This window comes from Meleagris gallopavo, chromosome 11 (genome assembly GCF_905368555.1).
Source record: "Meleagris gallopavo chromosome 11, MGAL_WU_HG_1.1, whole genome shotgun sequence".
Taxonomy (NCBI): Eukaryota; Metazoa; Chordata; class Aves; order Galliformes; family Phasianidae; genus Meleagris; species Meleagris gallopavo.
In genome coordinates this window covers 20,607,728-20,627,969 of record NC_139414.1, presented here as the reverse complement: position 1 = coordinate 20,627,969, position 20,242 = coordinate 20,607,728, and the positions used below count along the sequence as shown (strand labels likewise).

The window sequence follows — 20,242 nt, the reverse complement described above, 5'->3', positions numbered from 1 at the left end:
GTGTACACCCATCTAGCATATCTAATCCATGACTACCCCTAGGTTTGGACAGTCAAACTTAAGTAGCACTCGAGTATTTTCTGTGTTACAGGGTAGATCCTCCAAGGCCTACTCTTCCCAGCAGCAAACAAAGCCACAGATCTGGAGGAACTCACCTGGACCAGACTTTCATACTCCTACAGGTACAGAGAGAAGCTGAGAGGGGCTGGAGAGGGCATCTGGATGACAAAGCCCTGCCAGGAAGAGAACACCACTGCTTATCCCCAGTCCTGAGCACATCAAGGTAACGACCATGAGGAGGCCACAAGAAGGCAAAATCCACAGGACTTCTTCCAGGGCCAGAACTAAAAATCACTGAGTTCCTTTCACCTCTCCAAAACTTGACTTTTTCCTCTATACTCAATGAAAAGCTGTTGGTCAAGACCACACAACAATATCAAACACTGCCCATAGTGTTAATAAACAAATAAATATATTCCTGGTATTTTAAGAGGCAATTTATGGAAAATAATTATTAACAATAATTAACAAAATAACTTTAAACAATTAGTTTTCAGTCAGCCCACATGAGCATCACTGCTATTTACCTTCCCTGCACCGAGTTCTCAAAACAAATTGCTTCAGTTTTTAAAAGAACTGGAATGTATTAGTGACAGATGACCCTGATTATTTGGTTTGTATCAGTGGAAGTAAATTCTGCCCTATATCTGCCTGAAAGATCTCAAGAGAATCATAGAATAGCTCAGGTTGGAAAAGAGTTTAATGATTATCAAGTCCAACCACAAACTAACCATACTACCCTAACTCTAACTCTTAAAGAATATGAGGTTAGCTTATTAAGCAAAATGAGGAATGTACAAATTCCTTATTGAAAGTATAGCATCTTACCAAAATGTCCCATATTAGATGGGCAAAGTCCCCCAAAAACCATCAACTGATAGTACAAAAAAAAAAAAAAAAAGTTAAATTCCTATAAACAGAATGAAAATATGAATAGTATTGCCCCTCACTGGAGCTGGCAGAAGCTTTATGCCATCCAAACAAGCTGTGTTTTTCACCACCTCAAGATACATAAAACACAAGGAGGTGGAAAGCGGTAATTCCACATTCCAAATGAGAGATCAGCAATTTGTGCCAGAGTTGTGCAGAGGTTTGAATGGTGGAAGGGCAGTCATGTACACAAGCAGACCATGCACCCGCCATATTGCTGGATGTCACTTTCCAGCTGCTACTTCCCAACACCAAGGAAAAATCCAATGAACTGCATGTGCGTGTGGCAGCTTCATTGTAACAGGCCCAGCCAAGTGTGCATTAATTGTCACTAATTTTTAGCAGTACAAGAGCTCCTACTGAAATACGATAATTTCATGGAGATAGATCTGATACCAGATGTAGTGCAAATGAGAGCAAGAGAATTGCTTGTGGGAAGGTGCCAGAGCTCACAGCCTCTTGTCTGCTTCAGTGAGATTTTCTGTGGCAAACTGACCTGAACAGGAGTACGATGCCTGGGGGTGCCTTTGGGCTGCAGCTTGCTCCTCCCTTACAGTGAAAGCAGGTGGGACTGCACTCATGGAGCAGATCCTGCACTGAGTAAGTTGCTGCTGATATTTTTCAGCTGTACCACACAACAGGAGAAAGGATAATTCAGCAGCATCTTCCAAAAGGCAAAAAAAAAAAAAAAAAAAAGCATCCTGATTACATGCTAGTCTGCAAGAACCAGAAGCACTTATAAAAGCCACTATTTAGGCAGCACATGCTGTAACAGAGCAGTAGCTGAAATCTGTAGCATGTGTCATCTCCCCAAACAGCAATAATGTCAGGTGTGACACTGCAGGAATTGACCCTGCAGCCTGGAGACTGAGGTTCTGAGCCCCAAGTATTCTGGTAAGACAGCTATTTTGCTGCTGTGTCCATAGGTTTTCAGTCAGAATGTGTTTAAGGTAACTTACCCTGTGGTTATTGCTGGGCACTCCTCTGAAAACGTCCTCCAGCCACTCATCTGACAAGGATGTAATTTACAGACCCGTCACCTCAATAGCACTCATCACGTTATGATTTCTAGGAAGAAAGCTCCAAGCTATTTCCAAGCTTGCACTTCTTGTGTTTTATTGCTGAGGAATCCTTAGATTCTTCCACTTTCAAAGCATTAGAAAGGTAATTAACTCTGAATACCTCTCATTACTACAGCCATGTAACCATATTTAAAACACAAAGATAAACTCCTAACATGAACCTCACAGATGACTGCACACAGGTGCAGTACGCTTGCTGTTTCAGATGTAGGCAGGAAAAAGGTTGAAATGAATACACACTTCTGCCACTTCTCTGCTTTCAAAGACCACAAGCAGTGATTTCTCAGTGGGACAGAAGGGAATCCCAACAAAAGCCCTACCTTGGCCTGGCATATAACCAGCAGGGCTTTACAGCCTTTGGAAAACCATATGAAAGGTGTTTAAACGGTACTTCTGGGAAGGCCAGACAGGGTGGCCAGTCTTGTCATCATCTCCTCCATGACAGGTGGAGGGGTTGATAACTGTGTCTAAAATATGCAGTACTGAGGGTTGTGCTGCCCATCATTGCAGAGGCGATGTTCTGTCCACCAGTGGAACAGCCACGGACCTCCATCAGTCTTGTGACGGCAGGCCCATGGCTAATACTCATCTGGGGAGCTTAGGCTTGTCTGACACCATTGCTGGTGCAACAGTAAGCATAAACCACTTCATCAGGTGGGAAAGAAAGTATTTAATTTCTTTAACGCAGTCAGGATTATCCACCAGTACCTGAAAAGCTGAGGGGTACTCCCTGGGTATTTTCTTAGTATCCACTGCTCTCTTATAGCGATAACACAATTGTTCATCTTTCAGAAGAGTATGACCTTAATCTGGAGAGATCTGCACAACCACCATTAAGAACAATTGCTGTACTTAGCTAATTTTTTTCCTCATCCTCTCTGATGTAGCCAAATACACCTTGTGCCAAAAATAGATTTTGCTGCAAGCTGTCTCCATCCTGTCTGCTGATCCTCTACTCAGGGCTCTGACCATTAGGCTGAATGGTTATAATGACTCTGCAGCCACCTTTAACTTGCAGAAATATAGTAATACAGAAAATGTAAAGATAAGAGAATGTAGCAGCATCTAACTTTTTTGTGAAACCTGTATTTTTAAAGAACTATGTAAAGAGAAAACTCTCTGCGAGAGGTAACCTTTCTGTGTAGCTGTTAGCTCTTTCATCCCACGTCTAAAAACCTTTAACGCTGTTAAAATTGTGAACGTGGTAGAGAAATGAATTCTGATGCAGAGGATCAAAGGTACCGATACACGAGCATTCGCTTGAGGGTACCTGAAACAAAACCAGCAGACAGAAAAGGGAGACATGGACTTGTAGTCACCGTGATTAATCTTTGGGCTTTATGTTCTGGACCAATGTGACACTCACTACCTACTAAGATCAAGCATGAGACACAGCAAAAAAGGTTGAACAGACTGATTGGGGAATTACAATGGTGGAATTAATTGGTTTTATCTATTTCCTTCCCTTCCACATTGACAAGGTGGCTGGTACTTCCACACTCTCATTTACCTGCCTGAAACCATGATTTATACACATTCTAACCTTCTAAGTAAAATCACTTCAGCATTACCGTGCACAAACACTTTCCCACACCCTTTACATACTGAAAGTAAGAAAAAATAAAAAATTCAGTTTTCCCAGTCACACAGCTAGAAGACAACAGTCTTATAATGCCCATCAGCCTGTTACTTGACCTTGATTCAATCTCTAAAGCTGTGCCTCTTTTAGTTTAGTCAACGAAGTTGTATTCGAGTTATGACCTATGTCAGAGACAGGAGGTGAGTATTAGTATGTACCTGAAAGACCCTGTTCTAACCTTACTGTCTTCTATTGTAGCCCCCATGATACCAAAGAATTCATAAACAAAAACAACCCAAGCAAAAATAAACAAAAAAGAACTCAATAACGAGGATCTCCACTTACTAACAGTGAAATAAAACATATACATATGCATGCAAATACATATTTGTTTACATGTGTAAATATGCATATATCATTACATATATGGAGAGCTCTTTAAAAGGGAGCCATCTTGTCCAGTATCCCACTTCTGGCCACATTCAGTCCCAGTTTCTGACCAGGCTGCACGTCAAGTGGTGTTTTAATTATACCCTCCCAATTTCCAACACTCTGTTGGGCCTTTGGCACTATTAATCCCTTGGAAGTCAGAACTTAGTCTTCCCTACGCTCTTCACAAAATACTCTGATGCTTCAATACTAGGAAAAATTGTGCTGAAAATTTTTACATACCAAATATATTTATGACTTCTTTCAAGCCTAGTTTCCTCTGATTTTTTATTTATTTATTTTTAAGTATGCCTAGAACAGCATCCAATACAGTTCAGCAAGATTTTTGAAAGAAGAACTTCATATCTTCCGGGGAAGATGCTGTGCCTTTAGTAAGAATTTTCTAGCAGAACGTACTGCAACTGACAGCAGGATTACATCTAACCTCAGGATGTTGCTATGGTATTCTACAAGTAATTTATTTATTTATTTATTTTAAGTGCTAGACAGTCAAACTACTCAGAGAAAGAGACAAAAATTCATCTGCTGGGAGAAGAGATTGGAAAAATAATATTCTTTTTAACTGGTTTATGGGCCAGTTGTGCACGAGCTTACCCAGTCTGGAATTACTTTGCTATATAATTTGATGACTAATTAATTCCAGAAATCTCAGCTTGCTAAGGTAGAAAAGATTTACAATTCTTCTGCTTAAGCAGAAATAGCTCCTCTTTATCCATGATTATTTTTCAGGTGTAGGGAAAGGCAAAGGCAGATAACCAGTTCTAAGTCACCCAAAAAAGGGCAACGGCCACAAACCAGCTAAAGAAAGAAAGATTTACTCACTTATCTTAAGGATCCAAGCTTGTTGAGCACTGCAGAAGGAAGGACCTCCAGGTAGAGGTCCTTCCCTTGACGCAGCTAGCCCTTAAATGAAGATTGAAGAGAGGATGAACCTGGTTCTACCTCTTCCAGTCACACAGGTGAATTGCTTTCACCTGTGCTCCCAGGGCTGGCTGTGTCCCTTCACCAGGTGCTCAATCATTGGTTCAGTTCATGACTTAGCAATTCCCATGTATCAGGTTTCATCTCTTGCCCAAAAGCTGTGCCTGGAAGGGTTCTGAAGACTGGCAACAGTGCATGCGTGCTCTGACCAACCGTGCTTCTAAGACACAGAAGGAATAGATTCAGCTAACTACAGTTCAATTCATTATGCTTTGACAGCCTTCTGTAGCTAGTTCCTCTTTAACTAATGAAAAACCAAATGCAGTGAAAGCAAGGCAGACTTTTCTTAAAGCGACAGACAAGTACAAACAGTGTTAAATAGGCTTAGGTTCATTGTGAGAGTGATGCCAAATGAAACAAAAGTGTCACTTCCTCTGAACACGAGGAGCTGGGCCTGCAACTGTTTTGTGAGCAGGAGCATTGCTGAACTCCTTGCCAGAAGATGCTCTGTATTCTCAGTTAAATAGGAATGAAAAAGGGAAAGTCGACAAATCTGTAGAAACAGAATGACTTTTACTTGGAAATCCAGAACATACATCCCGTTTATGACCCTTAGGATGAAAATACGTGAGAGAAGGAAACCAACTGGAGAAAGCATAATGAGTTTATAGTCTTGTGAGGTTGAGTGCCCTTTGTGTGTATAATGCATGCAGAGCTGATAAACACATGGTCTGGCTCCATTCTTGAACTGAGCTATGGGCTGTGCCCTCCTCTGAGCCCTGTGCAAGTATGAACCTTAGGAGGGGATGCTCATTGCCTGGGCCCTTTAGAAGTGACAAACAGAGAGCACCCAACACACATTTCAAGCTCCAGTTTCTCAATGTAAATGAGTTCCTGATGAATTATTATCTTGGGGATTCAGTAAAAGCCTTTCCCTGTGGCCCAGACACACGGAGTTCAGCTAACGTGCTGTGCTCTGACAAGCTCTCACAAAGCCAAGAAAACAGAATGATGAACTTCCCCAAATAAATGTAGTAATAGGGAAAGAAAGAAAAAAAAAAAAAAAAAGATACAAATAAGGTCTTGGAAACCTTTATCTGTGCCTAGCATTTCCCACATCAGTTGGGCAGGTGCAAAGTGATAGTACATTACAGTACAGGGAATGGGTTAAAGGCACAGTTACCTGCACATCCCCTCTCTACAGCAATGGGAGATGTCTCTGCTTACTCATGCAGCTGGTCATCACTAGCCCAAGAGAGAGTGGAGTTTGTTCTTCTGGACAAAAAACATTCATTATAATGGTGAATTTGGACTTATAGGGTTTTTCTTTTATCCTGCATTTCCAATTTGGTTACTTCACAGGGAAGTTCCATTAAATTCAGGCCTGCAAGTACAAGGATCCTCTTATAAGATGTTGCCTACTTGGCTCTATTACTACAGAATTTCATAGCAAGAGCAGCTTTTAGATGATTTTTAAATACAGTCACTAGAGATTACTACTACCTCTGACAGCAGTTTATTCCCATCAAATTTAATTGTAAACATGCTTTACCAATCTGTTTAGATCATATGCTGCACTCTTGGGATACAGAAAGCTGTTAACATGAGTTGCTATTATAGTAAACATACAGCATTAACTTCAGTGAAACAAAACTCAGTCTGATGTCTGTTAGCTAACCTTGAAACTTCAAGTTTAATTTTGCAACTTCAGCACTGGGGAAAACAAATGTCTCTCTGAAGTCATACAAAATATTTGAATGACTGTCACAGGTCCTCAGTGTCTTATACATCAGCAACTGGCAACACTGTTTCAAGCCAAATCCAAAAATCTGAAAGCATTTACTGGTTCAAGCTAAATCCAAAAATCTGAAAGCATTTACTTTGCCTGCCCTTAACTACATCTCAGTAGTTGTGCTTACATGAGGAGAGTTAAAATCAAGAGGACAGAAGTCAAGTATGGGCAGAGTTATGCCCCAGCTGCATGCAGAATGCTGAACCTCCTGTTTGTGAAATTGAGAAAGCATGAAGTCAGCCAGAAATTCTTCTTAAAGAAAACATAGAATTTTATGTTCAGATTTCCATTTTGAAAGATGACACACTGACGTGCAATACTGTTTACAACATAAATTTTTAATTATATGGAGAGCTTATACTTAGCTTTCAACAATACTCAACCCTGTCTCTCTTAGACACATAATTGTTCAGTTCCTTGATAAGAACTGAATATAATATGTTTTTAAAGTACAATGCATTTTAAGATGCCAAAGAGGCAGGACAAAAACCGAAAGCCAGTTCTAAAACAATGACAAAATTCAGCAACGTGGCTGATGCTATCATGCAGGCTTTTTAACTCCATTGCACTGTGTAGCTTTGTCCTAAATAAAGTTGAAGCTGGGTGATCGTCATGACCTGCAAGGGAAAAGAAACAACCCAAAATTAGTAACTATACCTTGATGGTATGCCATTTGTTTTTGTTTTCTTCAGCATTTGTCAGAATACAGTGGATTTTCAATAAGGGTTACAAGAATTTTGTCTTCTTTCCTTTCCTTTTTTTTTTTTGTGTGTGTGTGTGTTTGTGTCATCGGTTATCTTAAGCAGCATAGGTTTTATACTTCTGTTCCTTTTAGTGCTGAGTCATATATAAACATTCACATATAAATAACACATCATATTTAAAAGGCAAATAAATCTCCAGATGTTTAAAAGCACACGTACAGTTGTGAAGGTGTCGTTACCCCCAAACCAGCATCTCACCTTCTTGGTGCTGTCATATATCAGCATGTGAGATGATGGTATTATCACACCGTTCTGTGTTACATTTGCCTGCTGAACGCTGGTGGGCAGACCCAGGACTTTAATTTCAGTAAACATCAGGTTGTTCGGATCACTGTAACCATGATGCTCAACCTTGATCTCTAAAAGATTCTGAAAGGAAAAAAGAACCAAAGAGGATGTGGTCATTAAGCTGGTCCAAGTCCACCTGAGTCAGTTGCTTTCCTCCCTTTCCATGTGTGCAATGACATCTGAATGAACAAAACTCTTCTCTCAGCCTCTTGCTATGCTTGATCCAGGATTAAAAGACATTATTTCATCATTCTGCATGCCACCGTTTCAGACTTTTTATTGAACTGACTTTGGTTCTGGGTAGGGCCCAAACCCATCAGATCCTGCAGAAAGACTTCTCTGCTTCTATGGACTGTTGCTCATGGGAGCCCCTCTACTTCCCCAATAGAAATGTGTCTTTGGAGGAAGAAAGGGATGTGGAAAGGGGGATAAATGTGTATCAGCAAATACAAAATAGAAGTCTCTTAATGTTTCAAAAGATGTTCAGATGTCTTTTTGTTCATTATTTTTTTAAACTGCCTTTCTCAATGCAAAAATATCTAGGATGGATTGCAAACCTCTTCATTTCAGACCTAATGAGATACAAGTGTGAACTGGGAGCAGCATTTCCTGGATCAGTTGCTGTGATTTTAGGTAGATTATGGGCACATATTTTCTATAGAGTCTTCTCAGTTCCACAACTGGGTCTCCAAAGGTCAAGTTAAGCTGCCCATAGAGAGTGTCAGCTGGTTCACAGCCCTTGTGTGGGCCCATAAAAATGTGCTATGATACACTTCAGCTTATTTAATATATTCGTGGTGAGACTATTTATTTTAGTGCGAGCATTTCTTGTTGGTGGTCGATTCAAGTTCTCTTTAATTAGGCATTTTCTTAACAGCTTTCTGCAAGAGCAGGAGAAGGTGCATTTATTTTATTATCTCTTTTTAGCTACAAATGGTGAATATTAGCAAAACACATAACTGTTCCATACCAATTATGTCCAGTAATATGATAAAGACAGAATTAAAATCAGAAGAAAGAACAGCTGGCATAAAATAGTAAGACATTTTAGCACCCTGGTGGATGAATGAAATGAAGTCTGTTTTCTATTACAATATTAAAAAAAAAAAAAAGACAAAAATAGTCCATATAACTCCTGATATTCAGCCAGTTGTAATAAATATTGAAAACCAACATCCCAGAAATGCCAGTAATTATGCACTCGTATTCACCATCATCCAGGAATCCAGGTCAGACTTTCTATGCTGGAGAGTCAAGAGATAAAGCTATCCCAAGTTGTACAGAGACTCTACACCAGCTTATGAGTAAGGCCGTAGCTGGGATGGAGATACTTTCCCAGCTTTGCCATCAGGCTGCTCTTCATGAGGATTTACAACGTGGCATAGCCACAGCAGCAAAACTCACTGTCCTCTACAGGATGCCAAGAAGTTTCTGTAGTATGGGTTAAATGTAATCAGTGCATTCAACTGAGGGTGCCTGCTTAGGATGTTATTACAATCCCAAGTAATTGTTTGGATGTACATTTATACACCTTCCACAGTTTTTACCCTAATGAATAAGAGCTAGTCTGTCATCAAACTTCAGAAACTGATAAAGAAAACATCAATGGAAGTATAACAGTCACCTAATGTGTTTATTTCACAACTTTGAGCTAGCATTACCTACCTGCTGAGCACTAAATGATGTGAGCAGGTATGCACCATTTTCATATGCATCTGATAAAAAGAAGGAATAAAATCAAATGTATCCACTGTTCTGCTTAGTTATATATTGTAATAAGATCAATTCAAGAAGTGCTCTTATATGCTCCTATTTGTACATCTGTAAAGAGAGCAGTACTGTATTTGCAACAATAAATGTTTTTAGATCGGAAATACTTTCTTGTTGACTGTGTGCTATTTGAATGAGGACCAAGGTAAAACACAAAGGAAGGCAAATGAACACCATTAGAAGGAATCTGAGACTGGCAAGAGAAAATGTTTCTCATTGAAGATGGCATGGGAGTCATTTCCCAGCTCCATCTCCACACACTGTCCAATTACGTATGATCATGATAGATGATCATACTGATGCTTCTTTGAAATCACTGTTGTATAACTTATCAAGCTTATTATTATTTAGCATTAAATGAACTCAGTGTAGTGTTGGTAATAATGGGCAGTGCAGATGCTGCCTTTCCAAACTACTGCAAAGAGATCACAGAGATCCACAATACTCCGTGTTACTTTTTGTAATTTCAGGTAACAACTTATTGTTATCACAAGGGTAATAGGATCTGCATAGATAGGATAAACAACAAATATCTCTTTCCTAAAGACAATTTAGATTTAAAAATACCGAGGAAACTAATTAAAGTTTTCCAGATTGCCTATTATGGCGCTCGTAGGTTTGAGAATAAATCTTTGTTATATGTGCTGCCCTAGGCTCAGGAAGCCATTTCATTTATAGAAAATATTAATCCTATAAATCATAGCATTCTGTGGTTTCAACCAGGAACAAAATCAGTTTGCTAATTAATGCCAAAGTGGAGCTTGAATTTGAGTTTTGTCTCTGAAGGCACTGTGAGATAGGGCCTCTAGAAATGGGATTGCTTTGGCCAGCAGCGTCTGAGCATCCTGTCACACCACCCTCACACCTGGGGAGGGATTTTATGATGGCAAGAAACACCGTACATACCAATGCGGACCCCATCATCCCAGTACAGCTGTCCTTCTGCAAGCAGACTGTCATTCAAAGCAGCAGTAAGTCCCATCGGGTTTCGCCGGCTGTGAAGAGCAGAATAGTTTTTCCTCAGTTCTATCGGTTGTTCCCCTTTCTTCTCTCTCTCAAGTATTAGAAATAATGCCTGCCATTGAACTGGTCTCTCATACTCACATTCTTGATCCCATAATATTAAAAAGAGATCATTAGGAGGAAAATGAAGAGAGAAAGCATCCATAAAGCTTACGTAGCTTCTTTAAACTATAATAATGACGATACAAAATGGCACAAAACTGTATTTTAGTTTTCCAGTTAACCTTATCATACCTGAAAAAGGTTGTATTAGCAGGTTCTTGCCAAGCCAGAATGTAACCGCCTCGAATATGAAGATTGATATGTTCCAAAGGAGCTGATAAAACTCTGTATTCTCCCCTAACATTAATATCTTCATCCTATTCATGAGAAAATAATAGAAGTCATCTATTGAATTACTTGTTTTATAATTATTATTTTTTTTTTTAGAATGAAATAATCTTTCATTGTTGCTTTTTTTTTTTTTTTGGTAGGTAAATTCCTTCGCAATTGTTATTACATATTCCATCCCTACTTGATGGTTTTAAGAACAACTACGAAATTATAAGATTTTTTTTAAGCTGGGGAAAAGAATGAGGAACGGGGACATTTGGAGTTACAGCATTTGTCTTCCCAAAAAGCCACTGGGTGTGACAGAACTCTGCCTTCCCGGAAGAGGTTAAACATCTATCTTCTCACTGGAAGTACTGAAGAAATTTGTTATTTTGCTTTGCTTGCATACACAGCTTTTGCTTTGCATATTTCTGTTCATATTAAGCTCAACCCATGTGTTCTCTTAAATTTTGTCGTCTCCTCACTCTAGAAGGGAGGGAACAGCTGCGTGGTGCTTAGTTGCCTATCAGGGTTAAAACATAACAACGCCTCATAAAAAAAAAAGTTGTGCTCATCATTTAGGGGTTAAAACTGAGTCAATAGAAGAACTGAAGGCATTATTTCCATCTTTTTTTTTTTCTAACTGTGGCCATGTTAAGCATTCCAATACAAGAAACTAAGGGCTATTATAAGAAATTAACTAAGAAGGGGCGCAGCTGTTGTATCGCTAGGAACTGATACTAAATACAAGTTTGTAAAAGGGAAATAGTGGCTTCAGACCCTGCTGCTATCTGAAGAGCATTGTAAAGAATGCATGGAATTCTGAAGATGACTTACTGTGTGGTAATCATACCAGCGGGCATTGGGTAAGTAAGCATTCACTGTTACGGCACCCTGGAATTAAAGAGACATATTTTAGGGAAATTAAAGCAAAAAGGAATCTTAGCTAAAGAGATTTTAAAATTTTCATATACACTTAGGTGCTTCATACCGGAGTCATTACAGGGCTGATGAGCAGTGCAGGTCCCCAGAGGAATTGCTCAAATATATCCCAGGTTACTTTTTCTTCTGCAAACCTGCAAATTAACAGAGCCATAGTTATACACTGGGCGCTGAACTTTTCTGAAGTGTTCCCTCTGCAAGACATTTATTTCTGGTAATTCAATCTGCTATTCTCAGTACCTACTATTTCCTCATCTGTATTTATTCTAGTATTAACAGTAACTGAGAGGTGATTAAATATGTATCGTTTATTTATCTATTTCCTTTTAAATACATAATTAATCTTTGCCAAGTATGCATAAAGATCCTAATGTGAAAATTATTAGAGAAATGCAGGGTACTAGTTAGCTTATTTTTTTTTCCCCATTAGTTTGGCAAATAGATGTTTCATTTAATCTATATCACAACATTCAGAAGATCAGTTTTGCTGAGGAGGTATCAGGAATAGTGAGTAGTATGGAAATCACTTTCAAATTTGTAGCACCTTCATCTTGGGCATGTAGTTTGGAAAAATTAAGACAATATATGTAACCAACTTGATATTTCTCAGCCAAGATAAGCATACGTATACTAGATGACATCTAGTATATGTAGCATGGTGTTGGACCTTTTACAGGTACTGCTCCTCCTGATCAGGAACAAAGAAAGTTTTGTGTCTAATAATATATATATATTTTCTGATTCACTGTATCAGTTTGGACAATAAAAAAAATAAAAAAAAAAAAGCTTTTCCATGCATACCTCTGGCTTATACCAAAAATCTCTGTATACTGCAAGTTTTTATCCAGTTTTTTTATTTTATGCATATCTTACCAAAGGTAAAACTTTGCTGTTGCTTTCCCTCAGGAGGCTAAGGGTAAGCTTTCAGAAGTACAAATAGAATTGTAGAATCACCAAGGTTGGAAAAGACCTATAAGATCATCCAGTCCAACCGTAATAATTCCTTCTAAACAAACACTCAATTTTGCATGGCTTAAAACTGAGAACTACTTCTGTTCAAGTGATACTCAATAATAAAAGCTCATGCTCACATTTCATGCATTTTTTTAATAGAAAAGAAAAAAAGAAAGGCTTTAACTAACAGAAAGTTGCCGTTAAGAGGACCATACTCCAGAAATTGTAGAGGAAATTGCTGATAGGAAGGGCAAAGGAACTGCACTTACTCATGGAGCACAGGGCGGACCACAGTACTGCCATGGACATGGGCCTCATGCAATAAGGTGTACAAGTAGGGTAACAGAGTGTATCTGATATTCATCACATGCCGGGAAATGTCCACAAACGTTGAGTTCCAAGAAGCAGGATCTTGCCTCTAAAAGATAGGAAACTGTTGTTATTCATACTAGATTATTGTGTTTGGAACAGCTATTAAAGAAAAGAATGAGCCAAAGAATTTGTTGATGTTCACAAGGGACTTCCTATCTAGCATCTCCTCCATTTTTCTACTCTCATGACTTCATATAACCTATTAGTAGCAGTGGTAATTACCAAAGATGTGTCAAAATCAGCATACCAAGATAGAGCTGAGGAAATCCTAGAGGTCTTTGCAAATTCCTCTCTCTGAAATAGAGCACCTCCACTTATTTGCTCTTCATTAAGGGCTACGAGAGAGTAATAACAGTAGGAATGACTGTCATCCCAAAGAGGGAAACTAGAAAGGGAGAAGATGAGGAAAACCTATGGGGAGTACTGGAGAAAATGTTTCATGCAAGTTGTCCTGAAGGCGCAACGCATCCCGTGTAGTAATTCATTATCCCTCTCTTCTGCAGGGCAGCACTTAGAACTTGCAAAAAGAAAGCACCAGTGACTGATGTCAGTGAGCACTTCCAATCTTTATTTAGTGTATTGAACAATAATACCCTGGCAAATTGGGTAAGACTGGAAGCAACACGATAACCCTGAATCTGCATTTTTAAAGGCTTGAAAATCCAATTGAAAGGTGTGCTGCAGCAAGATAAAGAACACAGTTTTTGAAAAGGAGACTCTAATTCATTAGACATATGCCATAAAAATAGCTCCACTCTGCTAGACCTGAAGCTTGAACTGGAATCTATGTACTGTTTCAATTTCTATTTTTCCACTTATCTAGTTTTACAGCTTTCTATAATACAGTCCTTAGCCATCACAGGCCTATATTTAGCCAACTATTTTCCTTTATTTCTTAAAGAAATACAGTATCTGATGGTGGGAAATGTGTAAAGTATCTAAATTCCTGACTGTTACTCCAGAGTCATGCTTGTTGTATAATTACAGAAAATTAGAGCTTCAAACACCAAGGTCAGTTTTCCTTCATTAACAATATTTGCCACAAAAGCATGCAGTATATTTCAGTCTTCCTTGTGCAGTGAGTTTAAACCAAAATAGCCAATAGAAAAATATGTATGAGTTGTATTCACTCAAATCAAAATTAGAATACTCTTCCTTCAAGTGATCTTAATCCAAGAACAGCTTCTCTGAAGGGATGAAACTTCCTAGGTGTAGGGGAGGCTTATAGCAGTGCTAATGTAAAAATAAAGATTATTTATTTGATGAAGAGTCAAACATGTTCTTTTCTATTCTGCTTGGAATGTATTTTTTCAAGGCTGGATGGATTATGTTATGTTCATGCAAGTCTCTAGAGTTGCATTGCCCAGCCATCCACAGCCATTAAGAATTTGCAACTCACCCTCGTTCCTTTCTGATTGTGGTTCCTTGAATATGGGTAGAATGAACCCAGCTGCATCCAACGAAGACACAATTCATACTCTGAGTCATTAAAGAAGCCACAGATATCAGCTCCTGTCTGAAATTTGACAAATAATCCAGTTGGAATACCATAAATTCTTATACAGCATCAAAAAAATTAAATATTAGGTAATAACTCCTTAGCTTACATATGATATTCCAAAGAGACTGAACTCCATCATACCTGAAAGGAAAAAAAAAAAATCAATGTTATGAGCTGTTTTTCTTTCCTCTTTCATATGCTAATAGCTGTGCTAGATAATATATATTATAATGTTGAATCAGAAACAACAAAAAAAAGTTTCACTGTGTCTCTGATGTGTCATGTTTTTTCTTCTGCAGAAAGATATGGGAGCTGATTTGTCAGAAGTCAGAGATGTTGGGCAGCAGCACCAGGAGGTGACAAGAAAGGAGGTGGCAGAAAAAGGAGCAGGAAGACGGTAGAGGAATAAAGGAGATCCCCAAGACCCAGTGGAGAAGCAAAGAAGTCAACAAGGAACTGACTGTGAATTGTGAGGGCCAAACAAAAGAGCTTTTTTTAGCTAAAATCAGTGTGTCCTAAAAGCAAGTAAATAAAGAAAAAGGAATTACTGCACTAAATAAACTGATTGCAGATCCTCTTCTTTCTACATACCAATAATAGACTTTGACAATTGATCCCAAGCTGCAGCGTTATCACCCAGCCAATGTCCTGCCCATCTTCCACTGCTCGGATAAGTTGAACGGGTGATGACAATCCCACGTTCTCTCGTGACACTCTGCAATGCTCTGACATTGAAAATAGATAAAGAAATAAGTTATCTGAGAACTTATTACATAAGCTCTACTTTGAAAATAAACATAGGGGCTTATATTTTCATATCAAAGTGCATGAATATGTACGCATCCAATCCAGACATGCTTTTTATGGCTATACACTGATTCAGATATATGTAGAAAATCAATGCAAGTGTGAGCCAACCTATGGTTAGGAACAAACAGGCAAAACAAAGAGGTACTGAAATGCAGATTTTCATTTAAAGATAATTGCTCTTTGGGAAAACATAAATGTAGCCTAATTTGCACATATAATAGATCTACACAATGTATGGTATATAGGGCACATCATTAATTTATTGCAGAACCTGAAAACTTGCAGCAGTGGTTGAAAATAGTCTTAAGAAAATACTACAACCAAGAAGATAAAAAGGTACTTAGAATACTAAATGTGGCAGCATAGGTTCAGTTTCCAAAAAGGTATCAAAAAAAAAAAAAAAAAAAAAATCCAAGCGATGGAGCTCTGATCACATCAGAAACACCAAGATGCCTTCAAAGATTGAAATGACAAGGACTGTGAAATGACCAACATGGACTAGTCCAGAAGGATGAGTATTAAAGCAGTCATTTTCATCTCATGCCAGCTACTGGGGCCACGCAGTGCAAGCAGAAAGCAGAACCATTGGAGGTGACTGCCTTGGCATTAGGTCACCTCTCAACCTGACCTCATCTGACTTTCTCATAAATAGAAGAGATTTAAATTGAGGATTTGCATTAGTTTCTTTCTGAAGATGGTGAAACTTGTTCTTCTCTCCCAAAACAAAAACAAGGCATAAGCAGCAATGGATCATGCCTTGGCTTGCTAGTGACTAAGGGAAGAGCTCTCCTGGGACCCCCAAAGTTGAGTGGCATGTCAAAAGGATGGGAAATCAATTCACCAGCCAGAACAATTCCTCAAACATCAAGAAAAAAAAGAAATCAGATTCTTAAATAATGCCATTCTTAAATGTGCCATTGCCACAAAATACCACCAAAAGATAACCAAATGGCCTTATAGAAATGAAAAAAAAAAAAGTTAGCTGAGCTGAATTCATTCTTCCTAACTGCTCCACCAAGAATACCAGCACATGTTGCTGGTCTGTGTGTGGGAATGCAGAGCTGCTCTGGTTTCCTACAGGAGCTCCTTTGCAGCCGTGCACTCATACTGTGAATCATTATCACAAAATGCTGAACTGAAATACTAGTTAGCAAGCTACACTGATTGAATTGAACTGCTCTCCAATGCTAGCTCCACAATAATTGCCTCAACAGCTGCTATCAATAAGACACTACTTATTTTTCTACAGGATTTGCAGCTTTAGCGATGCTGTAATTACAGCAAAAAAACAACAACAAAAAAAAAAAAAAAAACCACAAGTCACTTAAATTACTGTAATAATTAAACGAGACTAATTTGCTGTAATTACTTCTTCCAAGACAAATAGTAAGTGTTCTGGTACCTTTTATCTCTCTGTAATGCATTACCAAACATTTTCAGTTTGGTTTACCCTGCTTCAACAATGCTCTGAGACATCCAGCTCAAATTTGGCATGTAAAGAAAGTGTATGTCATGCACAGAGCTTCTCAAGGATGAGTGCTCAGTGTTTTGCTGACTCAGCTCCCTGCTTCAGGACTGAACCAAACCTGTATTCCTGAAAAGCAATTCCTCATGTTACCAAGCCTTTGTTAGACCTCAAAGTGGTTACTGGATTCACTATTGAAGGTTCTGGCTTTTACATCTTTGCAAAAGCCTCAGTACAAAGAACAGCCTTGAGCTAAAATGCAGGAACTTCCTCTGTCTAACTAATGGAGAAGTGAAATTATATTGTTAGGTAACAATCTGCTGTTTGCTTTTACATTACAGCCTTTGAGGGTTTTTGGATGCAAGAAGTCTTCCTGTTTAGATGGTGTAATATTAAGGTAAACTATTATTACTATATATATTCAGTGTCACTTTGGTTAGCACCAAAGAATAAATTGGGTACAGAGATTTTTTTCTTCTTTTTTTTTTTTTAAAGTAATTTTATGCAAGTTCCAAGTGTGAGAATGTGAATATTTATGTAATTTATGTAGCCATCTCTGTTAACAATATCTCTCAAACAGAAGAAAGTAAATGTTCCACTACATTTCAGTTCACACTTGATACACAGAATCAAGCCATACTGCTATTCAAGTTATTTTCAGTAAGGAATATAATAGTGCCTTTCTTAAATTAACATTCTTAGAAACTCTATTCATTCTCCATCAGTGGACATGCAGTGTAAGGCTGGAACAACATCAGTGCTAGAAATAAAACAGGCTGTCCTAGCACTACCTAGAAAAAAAAAAAAAAGTTTTATATTTTAATTACAGCAATTAAGTGAGACAATCATTAGTAATTAGAGTTAACAAGAGCTGATGCAAATGTTCAGACCTATTATTCCTTCTGCCTTGTAAGGGAAGAACACAGTGATGCCTTGGGATTGAGTGCTCCCATTCGCAATGCACTGTCCCAGGACAGCCCTGGTGGTCTTGTAACAGAAACCTCTGCTGGAAAGGCAATGGGGTGTGAGTGAATGCAGTGGGACAGGATAACTCTTGGTGGTGAGTAATTGCTATGTAAAAACGGTACCATGATCAGTTTATTTAATAATACAGGTAAGCAGATAAGCTTGCTCAATATAAAATTCATATGGATGGAATCCTTGGGACTGACAAACTGCTTTGTGGTGAGGAATAAGTTTCTTTAATATCAGACTTGGGGTAAACTGTCTTTAAAAAGTACCTTGAAAACTGCATCTGCTTAGGTTCGGTGATTTTAAAGCCTCCACGCTCAAAATGAAGCCACGGCCTGCCCGTGCTGAGACAGTGACTGATGCACTGCAGGTGTGGACATAACTTGAGTTAAATTTTTCTAACTGGCTCCAATAGCAGAATGCCTTTACAGAGCAAAACTATGGAAGCATGGCCTCAGCTCAGAGCTGTGCAGACGCAACTTGCCTTCTCCTGCACATCCTTTCCAGCTGCTCAGGTTTCTCCCATGCTTCTTACCAATTAACAGGAAGAAACATAGCATTGGTGCTGAAACTTTAAACACTGAAGTCCACCTTGAACTCAAGTGAAGAATCAAAGCTATTTGGATGAAAAGAAAGATTTCTCAGGCATAGTAAACTCATGAAAATTTGGGGGTATAAGAATGAAGTCACCCATTACTCACTTGCAACATCTTTTGGAAATAGCAAGAAAGTGTGTAAATCTCACTTACTCAAGGGTAGGTCTTGTTTGAGCCCATCCATAAAGGCAGTGTACATCATAGTGTCTAACCGGGGTACCATCTGGGAGGTACTGCTGACCTTCCATGCATGGACTTTCAAAAGTTATGCCTTCTGACCGGGATCCCAAATCTAACAGAAAGGGAACAACAATACTTGCCTTTTAATAAGGAACTCAGTAATAAATTGAGTTACTTTTTGTTAGTTCTCATGATCTCTCTGTTTACTCTCTTTTAGACATCTATACTGACGTCTCTTGCTTCTTACAAAAGAGCATGTCCATTTTCAAGAAATGGAATATCTCCAATCTTTCTGCATAGGCATTGGGGTCTGTAAGTGCGTTAATAGCTGGAAAGGCACAAAAGGTAAGATATACCCTAAATTCCAAAATATTGCAAATCTTTGTAAATCTGCCCCATCAGGCATGTACACAGAAATCTGGGGGTGGTGCTGCTGGTGAAGGCTTACATCTGAATACTAACTTGCTGACAATTCCTGAGGAATTATTTATGATGTTGATGACAACAGTAAGCAGCAAGCGTATTCTAATAAAACATTAGAAAATCATTCCTGATTTGTACCATCTCACATCAGCACTTAAGAATTTAAAGCTAAGAATTTAAATTATTGTCATGCATAGATAAATGCTAGCTGAGCATTTCAAGTATTTTACTGTATGAATAAAAGCTAATTAAAGGAGACAGAGATATTTTTTGAAATTTTAATTAATTGCATTATTCATCTGGGGAAACTGCAGAAGGGAAGTACATTCTCCACTATGCCTCTAGCAAAACACCTAGATAGAAAACAGGTATCAAAATCCGCATGCAGGCAAATAGTTAAAAATAACTTCAGGTTTTAAAAGTGCCGTGTAGCTACTGCTATCAGCTGAAACAGACGGGATTTAAGTGCCCTCTTATTCTTGGAAGAGAAAGGACACTAAGTTAGTGGTGTGGTTGTGGTTTAATATACCTAACTTCAGACGTTTACACTGCATGTAGCACATAAGAGGTTTCATATTAGTCAGAATGTCCTAAAACTGTTTTAAGGAATGGTCAGACTTACGAGGCATATAAGGTGGGTTATTTAGGATCTCGTCTCTACAGCCACCAAATGCAGCATTCATAAAAGTTGCCGGTTCATTCATGTCCTAAAAAAATGTAGAGCAAATCTTGATTGCATTTGCTTCCATCATATAAAACACACTAAATTCTAAACTACAACAAGCAGAACTGTGGGTGCCCTTGGGAACCTTGCAGCTGCAATCTCAATCTGCATCTCCACACTTGCTTGACACATATTCACACCAGGCACAGCGCAGGGCAGGGAGCAGCAAAGCGTAAGAAGAAAAGCCAGTCTGAGTTTGGTTGCATCCGTTCAGTGTCACAGCAAAAGAAAGAAGTCATGACTGAAGCAGTGCAAATGTACAGCCCAGAGCTAAACTGGTGCCTTCAGCTGGGAGCTCAGGTTCTGCCTTGTACTCTCCTTCGTGCCTGTCC

General features: G+C 38.7%; 1 protein-coding gene across 1 annotated transcript in view; it reads right to left on the bottom strand.

The window, feature by feature from the left end:
• Positions 1-7,131: 7,131 nt before the first annotated feature.
• Positions 7,132-20,242, bottom strand: part of SI (sucrase-isomaltase) — a 45,583-nt gene continuing 32,472 nt past the window's right edge. The window contains exons 36-48 of the mRNA XM_031555006.2: positions 19,809-19,893; positions 18,737-18,875; positions 15,332-15,465; positions 14,847-14,881; positions 14,639-14,755; positions 13,137-13,285; positions 11,963-12,047; positions 11,809-11,865; positions 10,894-11,018; positions 10,543-10,631; positions 9,532-9,581; positions 7,777-7,947; positions 7,132-7,431 (exon numbers count right to left, since the gene is read on the bottom strand). Coding sequence (XP_031410866.1) covers positions 7,369-7,431; positions 7,777-7,947; positions 9,532-9,581; positions 10,543-10,631; positions 10,894-11,018; positions 11,809-11,865; positions 11,963-12,047; positions 13,137-13,285; positions 14,639-14,755; positions 14,847-14,881; positions 15,332-15,465; positions 18,737-18,875; positions 19,809-19,893 — 1,299 coding nt within the window. The 3' untranslated portion in view covers positions 7,132-7,368. The remainder of the gene's footprint in view (positions 7,432-7,776; positions 7,948-9,531; positions 9,582-10,542; positions 10,632-10,893; positions 11,019-11,808; positions 11,866-11,962; positions 12,048-13,136; positions 13,286-14,638; positions 14,756-14,846; positions 14,882-15,331; positions 15,466-18,736; positions 18,876-19,808; positions 19,894-20,242) is intronic.